The sequence below is a fragment of the Pelmatolapia mariae genome, linkage group LG9 (assembly GCF_036321145.2).
Source record: "Pelmatolapia mariae isolate MD_Pm_ZW linkage group LG9, Pm_UMD_F_2, whole genome shotgun sequence".
In the NCBI taxonomy this organism is placed as follows: domain Eukaryota; kingdom Metazoa; phylum Chordata; class Actinopteri; order Cichliformes; family Cichlidae; genus Pelmatolapia; species Pelmatolapia mariae.
In genome coordinates this window covers 13,900,197-13,914,785 of record NC_086235.1, presented here as the reverse complement: position 1 = coordinate 13,914,785, position 14,589 = coordinate 13,900,197, and the positions used below count along the sequence as shown (strand labels likewise).

At 39.6% G+C, this 14,589-nt stretch overlaps 1 protein-coding gene across 3 annotated transcripts in view; it reads left to right on the top strand.

Annotated features, from left to right (window-relative positions):
- LOC134634238 (RNA-binding Raly-like protein) overlaps nt 1–14,589 on the top strand; it is a 117,715-nt gene that overhangs the window by 89,914 nt on the left and 13,212 nt on the right. For all 3 annotated transcript variants that reach the window (XM_063483321.1, XM_063483322.1, XM_063483323.1), the window contains 3 exons: nt 2,897–2,972; nt 4,025–4,072; nt 5,792–5,973. In XM_063483321.1, coding sequence (XP_063339391.1) covers nt 2,897–2,972; nt 4,025–4,072; nt 5,792–5,973 — 306 coding nt within the window. The remainder of the gene's footprint in view (nt 1–2,896; nt 2,973–4,024; nt 4,073–5,791; nt 5,974–14,589) is intronic.

Sequence of the window (14,589 nt, the reverse complement as noted above, 5' to 3'; positions counted from 1 at the left end):
CAACAATTTGTCAGAAAGTGCCTTTAAAGTGATCTATGTACCTACGAGGCACTTAGCCAAGGCTCTTCACAATGGGGTTTGGGTTTATCCTCTCAAGGGCGTTTGCTGATTGGTGCATTGTTCTCAGTCGTAAACTTGTTGTATCCTGCCAGTTAGGAAATGGCCTTTCTAATGCCTTGCTACTGCTGAGCATGCTGATGCTTATGAACAGTTGTGTGATATCAAGGACGATATTAAAAGAAGCACATGATGGGATTTTATATTCCGCCTTTGGTCAGACTATGGAAATTTTTTTCACTTTTCGCCTCAAGTGATCCATTTGCTTCACCCTCCTTTATGTTTTTTTTTTATTCATTTTTAGAAGAATAATAACCTCAGAGTGGGATGAGATTCTGGAAAGCTACTTTTTATACTAGACCTCACATGAAAGTGTTACTTTAAGGTGTTGTAGCCTCCCTCACCTCAGAAATATCACCTCATATCTGCATCCATAAAGTTCCTGGACTGTTTTCCTCATCTTTCTGGTGTTTTACTTTGACCAACTGGCTCATCTCCCAGAAGCCACTCAGACTTCACAAAATATGAGGACCTTGCAGCACCCTTGGCAATGCACAGATAGTGATATGAAAATTTCTGCATCACTGACTGGCTGGATCACAAAACCTCTACGCCTGATAGTAAAAAAAATTTTTACGCAAAGCACGAACAGCCGGCTACAAATCAAAGCCCTCCTAACTTTCTGCTTTTGTTTTAGTTCTTCTTTTAATGTTTACTCATTTTTATTGTTTGTATGTTTTCAAGGATTTTCTTGTGCCTTGCAACAACAATTTTGTTTTGTAATCTTTCCAGTGCACGGCAGCAAGGTCTCCAGTCTTGCCTTTAGAAAATTGGCTCTCGCAGTGCACCTCGAATTTAGTGAGTCTACTCGACGGTACTGCAGCTTTTTTTAAATGTCGCATGAAAAGTTCAGTTTTGCAGCGGAAACAGCACAGAGCTTCCAAAGAGCTTAAATTGATTTTTTAAATCTCTGTATTATGAAGTACTTTTATGCTCCCTTGTGCTCAGCCATGGCTTTGAACTGTGTGCCACCATCACAAGCCGTTGCTCGATGTGAGGATGTTTGAAGAAAGGAAGTTATTTCACTTTCATGGGCACAGTTTTTGGCTTTTAAATTAGGTTACACCGCAGCGTAGGAAACACCGACACTGAATGAATTTCTGTGATATCCCGTATACTGCATGATAATATTCAGAAGCGAATATTGATTTATTCATACAGAGAGTAAGATAACCTCCTTTTCAACAGTTATGAGCAGATAGCAAAACAGTATCTGACACAGTATAATTAAGTTGCCAGCAAGTATAAGCACAAAATTAAAGGTTTTCATATAAGATAGTATCGCACCGAATACAGATACAGACATAATGGAGTAGTTGCTTTCTTAGGAGAGAAAGGAATCACACTTCTACCATTTGTGCTGTAATCTGGCCTTATGTGCTGTATGTTTTCATAGCTGGGCTTGCCACATAGAGACAGACTACAATTAAGTCTGGTCCACACCTGAGGGGAAGCAATACACAGCATTTCACTGACTTTGTGTTGTATGAAGGTGCCTGTTCGTCTTTTCTGTCTGCAAGCAACAAACTGAAAAGTGCCTGAGATTTGCAGTGTAGTGGAATGCACTACCGAGAGGGTAAACAATCCAGAACTAAGTTTTTATGAACTGCTGAAACCACACAAACAAACTTTTCAGGCGATTGGCGTATGGGGAAAAATGTGGACTCCTGTCAGTTAGTATTCTTACTTGTGCTGCAAGCTTTTGTCAAGTCAGATACACCAATGTGAGTTTTAAGCTATTATATTGTTGTAAGTTAGGCTAAAGCATCTTATCTGTAGTCAGAAAGCTGTGCTGTTGCTTTAGCTATAGCACAAAGCACAAAGCTCACTTTAGCACATAGCTAACTAGACATGTAGTGCTAAAGTAATCCCCTGATAGAATAAAAGCTAATGTTTGTAGGTATGTTTTGTGCAGCTGTATTTCAGTTCGCATTGTTTTCAAAGTATGACATGTTACAAGAGACCAGAGTGAACACAATAGCAAAAATGAAATCATGAGATTCTTTTGAGGTTTACAGGACATGTGCTTACTAACCATGTGGCGTTAACTTGTTTGCCATTTTGGACACGTGACAATCATGTTGGCAATTTCGGCCTAGAGACTGGTTCATTACACTATGTCAACCATTAATAAAATGTTTGTTCCCCCACCGGTTGGTGAGTAGTTGCTGGAGGTTAATGGCAGTTGCTGGGAAATCAGTTGCAAAAGCACCATCCATATAGGCCATAGAGAGAAGTCAGCCACCACCTAGCAACCGTCAGTCACTAGGAGAAAAATGTGCATATTTCCTAACTAGTTGGCAAAAACATCCTTGGATTTACTTTAACTTTCCAAGTTTTATTGCGAGTCGGTTAGTAGTGATTGTGCACACACTGCAAATACTCAATGTCATGCAAGAAATGTGTATAGCTAAGTTCTGCACAATCGGTCAAGAACCCCAAATAACAGAGCTTTAACAAATTTTTATGTGCTGTTTTTAATTAATTTGTTTGGTCATGTTTCATTTAAGCTCAGTGTGAGAGTCTCTGCTGTTGTTTTGCTGTGTGTATCCTCTGCTGCAGAGGAAGGACGAGGCAGCCCACACACAGCGTCTTCTGACCTAAAATTCCTGCAAAGAAAATTTGGACCACACATCATCAGACAGAGAAACAGATGGATAGTTTTTTTTAAGAAAAATACTTAAATTACACAGTTACAAATGGTGTTCTATATGTTATTTTAATTCACAGTAAAAACACCCCTATATGACTGAAGACTTTCTCTTTTGTCTTTTTACAGACATAAATATGGCCGGGGAGCCCAAGCCATACAGGCCCAAAGCGGGCTCCAAACGGCCGCTCTCAGCTGTCTACAGGTAAGATTTGCCCTTCTTCCAGCATGCTCCTTCTCTGGAAAAGTTGCTTATCATTAATATTAATCATCTTTCACATCCTGCTGCTCCAGCTGATGTAAATGTGCAGTAATATTAAAAATATGAGGATCCCTATTATGTTCGCTTTTTTTCCCCTCGTTCTAATTGAGTTTTAAAACGTCGACTGAAGTTTTTTCAGCACAAGTCTGTAAATCTCAAAGGAGAAACTGTTGTGTAAGCTTCATTAAGCATGACCCTGATTCTCTGCCCCGTACACATCTCCTGGTCACAAACAGATCAAAGCTGCGCTTGTTTACTGCAGTCTAATGTGATAGAGGTCTAGGCATGTTTTTTCTGGGAAAGTGTCACTGGGACGCTTTCACTGGCAAAGCTTATAGCTTACACTTTTGTGAATTGTTGGTTATTTTTTATTTATTTATTTATTTTTTTACAGTATTATTACACTAATTTATTAGTCTTTGCATTGTTTTATCATAGAACCTCATTTGCAATTTATATCTGCAGTTGAAATGAGTCGGGGTGTAATATGGTAATTATGGAGCGGGATCCGGAGAAGCAAAAACCAACACTACACTGTTCTAAATCGAAATAGTAATGCATTAATCATTAATACATTAAAATTCCTGCGAGAATAGCAGCATTTCAAAACAACTCCTTCTCCTCGCCGCTTCTCTTTATTTTATTGCTCTCCCTGAATTCTAAATCAGTTGTCATCCTGAGCGTGCCACATCGATTTTCAGCTCTTGGGTCTAAAAAACTTTTTTTTTTTTTTCCTTTTTGACTCTGACTGTATTGGCTCTCTCAAACTTTTTGTTGATCTTTTCTCGATCTGTGGTCTTTGCATGCCAGCGTAGCTTAGGCTTACTGCTTAACCTGTGATGGGCTTTAGGCGTCAACTAGAGCATGTCCGTTCGAGTCAGAACAGTTTGTGTTTTATCTGCTTACTTTTGACAGGTTTGAAATGGCTCCTCTTATCATAATCCATCGCATTCTGTCTTTCTCTGTGCCTTCGTCCCCTTCTGTCTTTCTAATAGTGGTTATGAATTTGATTACGAGTACTACAGGGATGATTTCTACAGCAGGTAGGTACCATTCATATTTTTTACCAATATGTGATCAGATATAACATTTCAGAACATTATACATCACATTATAATTTCTATAGACTCAGTTTAATTGTAACATCTGTCAAGCTTTGCATTCTCACATTACAAAGTAAAATCTGTGACAGTAGCAGGATTACCTTCTGAAACTGTAAATTCCCCACCTTATTTAATCAACTATAGCTAGCTAGCAGTCCTGTGACTATTTTGATGTTGGTCTTTAGCTGTGCACATGTTGGCTACACCACAAAAACTGCATTGCTCTGTTACATTGTAGAGGTATTTACATTTTCAGTTTGAAATGCATTCATTGGTCACTTTTAGGTAAAGCAACTTTCTGACCTGGGTTCAAGCTATGCCTTTCTTTCGCCCTAAATACTGTATTATCAAATAAAGGCTAAAACTTCCAAAAATAAATCTTAAAAAAATTGTATGGTTGTTGGTGCCAGATGGGCTGGTGCATGTAATCCCTGTAGAAATGCTGATCTCCTGGGATTTTCCCAAACAACTGCCCCTAGGGTTTACGGAGAAGGGCCAGAAAAAGAGAAAATATCCAGTGAACAGAAATTCTCTGGGTGAAAATGCTTTGTTGTTTTGTTGTAAAAAGCAACTGCCTTCCAGTGAGCCTGAAGCTCACTGGAAGGTAACGTTAACTCAAATAAACCCTATTTACAACCAAGATATGCAGAAGAGCATCTCTGAATGTACAGCACATTGAACCTAGATGCAGGTGCACTACAGCAGCAGAAGACCACACTGGGTGCCACTCCTAAGATCAGGAAACTGAGGATACGGTTCTAATATACCCGCAAAAACTGGGCTGTAGAAGATTGGAAAGTTGTTGTCTGGTCTGATGTCTTGATTTCTGCTGCAACATTTGAATGGTAGGGTTAGAATCTGGCATGAACAAAGTAAAACCATGAGTCCATCCTGCCTTTCTCATCATACTTTAGGCCTGAGCATCACTTAAATGCCACAGCCTACTTGAGTATTGTTTATGACCATAAATGTGTAGAATTGAAAGCTTTACAGAGCTGTTTTTCTGTGATAATAATTACTATTCACATCTCTTCTGGGTCTTAGCAAATGGGCAGTAAAACAGACTTTGAGACACTTGTCCTGCCTATTAAATTCTATTCACGTTCCCAGACAGGTACACTGAAATAGTCGACTTGTTGTGCAGACTGAACAGATCAACATGCTGATGAAGAAACACTTGTTTTGTCTCACATTTATCCACCAATGATCAGAGTGCTTATCTGCAGAGACAGTTTCTATTTTCTAAATGTCAAACTTCACATTGAGAGCTGTGACAATCTGGTGTCACCAGGAACAGTCAAAGCTGACACTTTTATTTGACATTAAGCACCCTCTCAATTTCATCCTCTTATATATGTGAAGGGATTATTTCCATGCATACAACACACCCTTTAGTGGAACAGAAATGGGGATCTCAGGAAAATTGAACTGGAACATCTGTCTTTTGTTTTACCTGTGCTGTTTGAGAGAAGGAACTCCAGTAATCCATAGCAAATCTGCCTTCTGATTCAATACTGGAAATAGCGAGAGGGCTTTGGAAAGAAGCGGTGGTGAAATAAATCAAATAACCCTTTAGATGAACATTTTCTGACTGCTATAGGGCCTATGGAAAATGCGTAAGAAGTCAAGTGTAATATTATAGGTTTTTCTTCTCTTGAGGCTTTTTGACTACCATGGCAGAGTGGCCCCCCCACCCAGAGCTGTGATCCCGCTGAAACGTTCCAGGGTGCTCGCTCCCTCCTCCCGCCGTGGGAAGACCTCCTTCCCCATCAAAACATCCTCCTCTTCCTCGTCTTCATCCTCCAGACCTCCCACATCATCCTCCTCCGCCGGAGTGAAATGTACGTAACAAAGGTGCTTTATTGCTCGTCTTGTGTTTACACTGGACCCGTCAGATTTTACTTGATTTTTTTTTTTTTACAGAGCACAGCCTAATTACGCTAATGGTATTCTGTCCCTTCTGAATCTGACGGCTTAATGCACATCTCAAAACCACAGCTCAGAGTATAAAGAGCAGTGGCATAATTCAGCTGTGCTCCTTGCGAAGCGCCTCTATAAACAGCTATTTAATTTCACTCTAGCGGCTCAGAGCGAGCCACGCTGCAATGTAGAGCAAAACGCAAATATAATCCCAGCTTTCCAAGCAGTACCCATTCAGCAAACAGTGCTATTCCTGTCACCCAGCATCCATCTGGATCCCGTTTGGTGCTCTGATTAACTGGTGATGCACTATAACGTCCTAAATGTAATTAAAGTGAGATTGGGGCCATCTCTGTGGAGCTGTGGTCAGCTGTGTTTCTCTAAACGTTTGTCTCTATCCACAGCCTGTGTAATTGGTTACAGTGTTTGTTTCATTGTTGCCTGTCTAGCCAGTGTTATCAGCGAGAGCAGCTTGGTAAGGCCTGTCAGGAGGACCCAGCTGCAGTTGGTATTACAGAGAAGAGCAAAAAAAGACCATCTCCCATCCTCTTTTTGGACAGAGTCAGTGAATTCTCTTCTCCGTCTAAGCAGTGGTGCTGTATGTTTGGGAGACTAATTTGCCCTTGCCAGGACCATGAAAAATCACTGTTTGTATTGATTGTGGCCCAGATAGATTGGACAGAAAAATAAGGTTAGCCTGTCCAGGCAAAAGGGTGGGCTAGTGTGGGCAGCTTGAACCATTTGGGCTACACAAGCAGTAATTTACTCGGGGTGGGTTGGGGTGGGAGACAGTCATCAGATGACTGGATCATGAGGATACATGTATTTTAGGGAGTTTTTTTTAACACTTTTGGGTTAACTAATTCCATAACAGAAATCGCAATCTCAAGTGAAAGGTTTAGCTTTAAAATATTTTGTATTTCATACTTTAATAACCATTTAATTATTGGTATTTCTCTAGTATTTATTAAAAAAAATTAATCCATTTAATTTTTTTGTTATTTTTCGTATTGATTATTTTTCTGGGTAGTGGTATCGAGTTTAAAATTATGTATAAAATTAATCCTAGTTTGTGCAAATAAATCAAAATGAAATTTGCAAATCCTGATAATAAAAAAACATGTAGCAGCCTGGTAGCTTTTAAAATAGTAACTGAAAAAAATAGTAAGCTTCAAATTTCAATCAAGTATACCAAAGATCAAGAGAGTGGTGAATACCATGATTTTGAGTTTTCTACTTTTTGGATTTGAAGTCCATAGCTGGGAAAGCTCAAATCAAGCCCTTTATTTGTATACATCCATGTTAAACACTGCCACAAGGTTCAGCAAAACAGTGTTGGACTGTTGGATGAGTGAAAATGACCATAAAAGGCACGGTGCTGCCCTGAAAACCTTGTGATTGCTTTAGTGATTGACAGATTTCCACGGTCGCCCGTAGTTTGCACAGAAGATGCCAACTTCTCTACAAACACTAGCTAATTACCCTGTTAGCAAAGTGAAATTTAAAACGGAAAGTGTTCAACTTCACAGTAAAAGTTGTGCCTTTCGTTTGCAACCAACACCTTTCAAATTACTGATAACCATGAGAATCTGCTAGTGATCAAAACAATCTTACAATTTTACCTATTGACAGTCAGCAACCTTCAGAAACTACTCACCTGGTCTATAGACCTGTATGACTGAGGCATAAGAGGATAAGGCATGAGGTGAGATAAATATTAAAGTGTCTGGATTTAAATTCTGTGTATATGCTCTTCAATTTTACAGTTAAAGGACGTAAAGGATCACTTATAGCTGTCACTAGGGATGGGTACCGGTGTCCGGTGCCATGATGGCACCGGTTCTGACATAAACAGTAGTAACCAGACCGAAAAGCAGTGCACATTTCGGTGCTTTATTTCGGTGCTTTTTTTTTTCCTGAGCCAATTCTAGCCAATCATTTTACGTTTCCGAGGATAGTAGGCGGGGCCAGGTACGTACGTTCTTTTAGAGCAGCGCTACAGATTAAAAATGCCCAAGGCGAAGCGATCAAAAGTCTGGCTGTACTTCACAGCAAAAGATGCAAACTCAGCAGCCTGCAACAAGTGCTTTAAGGTGATACTGTGATACTGTCAAGGAGGTAACACCTCAAATCTGATGAAACACCTGGCGACGCATAGCGTTTTTTTTTAAAGCCGAGAAATGCGCCGTGTTTGATAGCTTGCTGTGAGACCTCACACTGTGCACATCTACTGCGGGTGTGGTGCCTGTTATCGGACCCGGAGTTAGCATCATCCCCCAAGAACCCGAAGAGTAGAGTCCTGGCCCCTAGCCCTGCCAGTGTAGCAGAAATGATGAGGATGATGATGGCAGCAGCAGCCGTTCTTCTCTGCGTGAGTAGCTTAATGTTGTTCGTGTGTAATTTACGTTGAGTAGGCTAACCATGTTATTACATTAATGCACGTAAGGTGAACTAGCAAACACCGTCGTAGTTACATGCGGCTGTCTTCTTGTTTGATGGCAGATACTCCCTTCACCTTGGCCAAAAAGGCTAAAATGACCAAAGAAAAAGTGGAAAACAGTTAAACATGAGAGGTTTTTGGACAAAGTTTGTGTTTTTTCCATTGATTAAGCACTCCTTCCAGCCAAGAGTGATACCAAATATGCCCTATAGCTGCAGAAAAGGCTAACATTGTTATCTTTTTTTACAAAAAAACAGCTAAACATGAGAGGTTTTTGGACCAATTTTGTGTTCTCCATTGTTTAAGCACCGGTTTGAGCACCGTTTAAGCACCGGCACCGTTTCAAAAGTAGCGGTTTGGCACCGGTATCGGATAAAACCTAAACGATACCCATCCCTAGCTGTCACACAGTAGGCTGTGTGGCTGGCAGAAGTAGAACCCAAACTCAAGGGGGTATACTAAAAGGTGGTTTTATTAAACTAAAACAAAGTACGAAATACAAGAATACCAAAACTAGGAAAATCAAACATTTGTTTCAGTGAGGGACGCAACCACAAGAGACGACACAACAAAGAACAAAAGGAGACTCCGACAGTGTATACACACCAGGTAATTAGAGAGATGGGAAACACCAGGGAACACAGATGAATGGAATCAGACTAACGAGACGAGGGGAAGCAAAACTTAACACAAGAGACAAGAGATGAAGGACTATCAAAATAAAACAGGAAGTAACAAACACTCAGACCGGGACTAAGACATGTGGACTTGAAACAGTGACAGGCGATAAACATGGAGACATTAAACACTGACTGGGGAGACAGAAAGGAAACATAAATGATGCTAACTAAAGATTACACACCCTGATGAGGAATACAGACTGGAAACAAACAATCAAAATTAACATAATCAGACAAGAAACCATGAACAATAAATCTAGATAACAAAACTCAGAGGCACCACGGATAAAAACTGAATAGCAATGATACAAAAATCAAATGTTACAAAAATAACCTTGTTGTTAAGTGTTTGGAGTGTACTGATCAAAGCAGGCCAGTACAGCAACAATGTAATCAATACAAAAACTTCAGCATTCCTTTTCACTACAAGTCACATTATCATTGCATTACATTGCTAGAGCACATTGCAGATTTTTCTAAGATCCCATAGACACATGAACCAAATAATCTAACATTTTAAACTATATTCCTGCTGTTTCATTTTTATCACAATGCATTTTGCACAAACAAATCCCCAAGAAACTGGAACTGCTGTCACTGGAGGAAATCGTGTAATCACTATGATAAACCTTATGTTGTCATGTAGCATGTGTTGTCTGCGTTAAGAAGATATTTATAATATTTAATAGGCACAGACATTTGAAGGATTAAGGCTTGATTGGCTGTGCTGGCGACAACTTGAATGAATGAAGCTTTTGGATTCTGTACTGTGTTCATCTTCCACTCTCACCCCTCTCTTCTAAAGCCAATCTTTCTTTCACTGAATCCAGCCACTCCAATGGGAATAATTTCAGGTTTTCCTACCCTTTTATAATAACACACTGAAAATCTTTGGGTTTCAGACTGTCGGTCTGCCTGAGCAAGACATTTCAGAATGTCACCGCGGTTTCTAGTATCAGGGTTGTTGTTTTTTTACTTTTTCAGATTTGCTGAGTTTTTAAAAAACATAATTAATTCTTCTTTGTGTTCTATTTTGCATGTAAAAATAAGGTTAAAAAAAACAGCTAGTCTAAGAGTGACACTGGGAACTTATACTGCCGAGCACAGCCAAAATTGTGACACTTTCAAACTGAACAGTTTGGGTGAGGATTTAACTGGATACCATCCTAAATAATTAAACAAACCAAGCACCAAGTCCATGTGGGAGTGTACACTAGTGAGCTTACTGCAGTTTTACTGAATACTTACAAATATGTGGTTAAAAAGAGGTACATACGTTCCAGAAAAATCACTGTTTTCCAGTATTAAAACTAACGGATTATGTCCTAAAACCCAGTAAATGACATCAGCATCACCAGCCCTAAAACTCTTTGTCCAGTTTAATCTTCATAGACCAGTGATTCAAGAGAGTCTCACTATCCCTAAGATAAAACGTCTGCCGTTCATCATGAGGTCCTAAAATTAGACCCATTACTCATTCCCTAAATCTTTCCTGATGCTTATTAAATAACAATGGCTTTTTTCCCCAGCCTTTTCCTTTAACTCGAGCTATCTAAAGATGCTGCGCTGATGATACAATGTTGGATTAGGACGGGCATGTTTTCTCTCTGCAGCTTATGCGCCTGATAGCACAAAAGGAAAAAAGGCCTGGAGGCCGCGATAAATTAGAAACTGTTCCACATTTTCTTATCATCAAAGGACGACGAGGAAGCTGCCCAGAGTGAGCTCAGATAATGTTGGAATAGGGAAGTGGGTGGTATATGTGTGTCTAGTCATCGATGTTGGTTTGCACAAATGGAAGGAGGTAAAGCCGAGAAGGAGATAGAGATACCTCAGTTTGTGCCCTGTAGAGATATGATTGCGTATCTACTGTTCCCCCTTTTTTTTTTTTACCTTCAGAAAGATCAATTTTCTGCTCTTTCACAGATTTTAGGTTGCTTTACAAAACAAGATGAGAATAGGTGTTGGGATTTCCTGACACATTACTTATTTAATGCCTCCAATGTGTCACCATGGGCTCTCACTCTTTTTCATGGACACATTAATCATACCGCTTCGATTCAAAGAAAGCACACATTGACAAATATTGTGTAGTGTGAATTGGATCCTACTGGAGGGAGAGTTGTAGTGTTTGTTTTTCAGCACGAATTCTGGTGACAGATTAAAAAGTCTTTTTTGGGGGGAATCTAGTTTACCACGAGGTAATATGTCAGGATTTTGTATTTTTTTGTTATTATCACGCACTGACATCTTCTCTAAGTGTAGGTGTTTATGTTTTATGCATTAGTTCAGATCGTTCAAAGTAGCTCATAGACTGGATGGGCTTCGCGTTGTGATGGCATGTGGGCGTAAATGTACATCACAGGAGCCAACTTAAAGAGCCACATGCAGACAATGATAACCAGACAAGTTACTTTTTGATTTAGCGTGCCTCTCCTGTCTCTGGTTTTTCCAGCTGAAGCTTTACAGGAATTCGTGGGTGTGTTTACAGAGCGCTCATCCGTCCTCTTTCCAGCCCTGACAGAATCTGATAGGTGTCAAAAAGAATTTTATGTTTTCTTCTCAACTTCTGGTGTCTGTTTTTTTTCCCCCCCTCCTCTCAAAAGATGACACATTTCAGCTTCAGAGGGGTAAGGAATGAGATTATCTTATTACTGTTTGGTCTAAATTCTTTAATCTGCTCAGTTCAAGCTGCTGAGGAGTACACCCTCATTTCAGCAGCCGTGAGACGGACCAGATTGAATTGGTTATGACGTTGAGTTTTTATTTATTTTTTATTCGGCAGTTGTTATTTCCATATGACATATCAAGGTTGAGACTCAAACTTTGACATGATAGAGTTACACTTCATTTACTCCAACGTCAGCTGTGTATTGTGGAGCGAACACTTAGACCCCGAGCGAAGCAGGTAGGGGAGAGCAATTATTTATAAGGCAGTAAACAGAAGCTGTGGGAGGGAAAATTGTGCCGCCTGTTTCTCATGCGGCTCGATAAGTGAAGCAACGATCACGCAACTGTGAGTGTGTGAAATGCAAAAGTGGCTTTGAAACACACTGATATCGTTTGAAGGTTTTTTTGTTTGTTTACCTTACGAGCAGAAGTATTCATTTTAGCCTACTTAATCATTCAAAAGTACAGTTTCGTGTTATGACACATGCCTCTGACTGTTTATGAAATAATGTGAAGTTGTGCACATGCATAAACTAAACTTGTATGGATTCAACTGTGAATAAGTTGCAGTTTTACTAATGAATCTGTAGTAAGATAAAATACATGAATGCAATTATTCAAGTGTTCCAACTTTGGGATCATTTTACACAACTCTAAGCTACATTTTTACTGGGAAGGTAAAATCTTTTTCTTTTCATGTATTCTCTATTCCTCTGTTGGAAGCTGTTAATGTTTAATTTGAATGAGGTACAAAGTCTCAGTTGATTGGGTTGAGTTAGATTTGTTGAATTTATAAGAACTGTCGATTTTCAGTACTTTCCTGGAAAGAATGACAAAGAATTTAATTAAATGTGTTTAATATTTAGAAACTTTAATCTTGGCATTCTTGACATGCTTAGCTGCTAATGGATGTCTAAGAATTGTTGTAGAAACAGTGCGATGCGTCTCAGCTCGTGGCCTTCATCGGGGTCGTTGATGGCTCCTTTTTTGTCTCCGAATTTTTCTTACTCTTTGAAAAGCAATTAGTCTACCTGCTATAGACATGCAGTCAGCTCCTTAAATGTTTGGACAATTACTTGATTTTTGTGATTTCACGTCTGTTACACCACCATAGTGGATTGAAACTCAAAGAGTCAAGAAGTGCAAACTTTTAGCTTTAATTCAAAGGGTTTAATAAAAGTATTACATTAACTTTTTTCTCAGGCTCAAAAGTAATTTGACAGTAGACTGACAAGCGGTTTTATTGCCAGGTGAGGTCTGTTCCCTTGTCATTCAGCAATAAAAATAGGCTGATAAACAACCTAGAGTTTATTCAAAGTGTTGAATTTGCTTTTGGTAGCTGTTCACTGGAGCTCTCAATATGAGGTACAAAGGGTTGTCACTCAAAGTGAAGGAGGCCATCATCAGGCTAACAAAAACAAACCAATCACAGTGACAGCAAAAACTTTAGCAGTGGCCAAAAGCACTAGCCAGCTCATCAACACCAAAGTTCCTCAAGTACAAGAATGGAAATGTGTCTTTGATTGCTATGACGGGTCGAATCCTTTGATTGTAAAAAGGAAAAAAAATGGCTATGAGAAAATTATTTCGCTTGATCCTCAGTAATCATTTTCCTTAAGAGTTTGTGGTATCAATATGTATGTTTTTTACTCGATTCAATAAAACAACTACATTGCATAAATTGGCAGCACATTAGTGGTGTGGTCAGCACTGTTGCCTTGCAGTCCTGTATTTAGATCCTCCACATGGAATCATCTGTGTGGAGTCTGCATGTTCTCCCTGTGCCTCGGTGGGTCCGCTCTGGGATTCGTACCACTGTCAGGATTTGCAGGCTGCAGATGGGTGGAGATGAAATGAGGCGTAATTGCAGATGACACAGGATAACAGAAACTAGTTAAAAAATGGCTATCACTTGGTTAAAGGGAACCCCGGTTATTAAGACATGTTATGCACTGTGCTTTCAATAACACATATGTGGTATTAAAATACGCCAAATGTTTTCCTTTTAAGCACATTTTATATAAAACCGATTTACCAGTAGGCCGCCATTGTTATTTACTTCTCAATGCACTCTGGGTAGTGACGTCATACGGTTGCACCGCATGTACGGACCTGCCGAGTTCTTCTTCGTTTTGTACATAACTGTTTTGGGGGCAAATAAAATGCAGGTATGGATTAAAACCACAGAATTAATGATTAACGGTGCTGGAAATGCTAGCGCTTGATGCAGTGTTTTGATTTTGTTGCCACTCGTACCCACAATGCAATGCGCGAAAGTCACGTGGTCTGTCAATCTCTATAGTCAACCAGCACTTAGTTTAGATGAAGATGAAAACAATCCGTCACACGAGGACGAGAGAGTGAGGGAAAACTACTGGTGTCTATGCGGCTACTGCTTGCCAATGGCAATGGCGACTGAGAAGGTTTGTTGTGAAGCACCAAAACTTTTTGAAGCCATATGTCTTAACCAGATGTTCTTTGGGCAGCCCTTGTTAGCCTCCATGACCGGTATCTGGTCTTTAAGTGATAACGTGATGAATCCTGCTTCCGGGCCCAAAGTATTCTCATTTAATAAGACTTTTGTGTTTTTAACATGTTTTAATGCTTTGTATCTTGTTTGATTTAATCTCAACAAGCCCCTAAAAACAGTCAGTGATCACTGTCGGCTTCTCATGGTTTTTATTACCGCTAATCATTTTAAAGCTCAGTTTTTAAACACTTACGATGTAACTACAGCCTAGCCCATG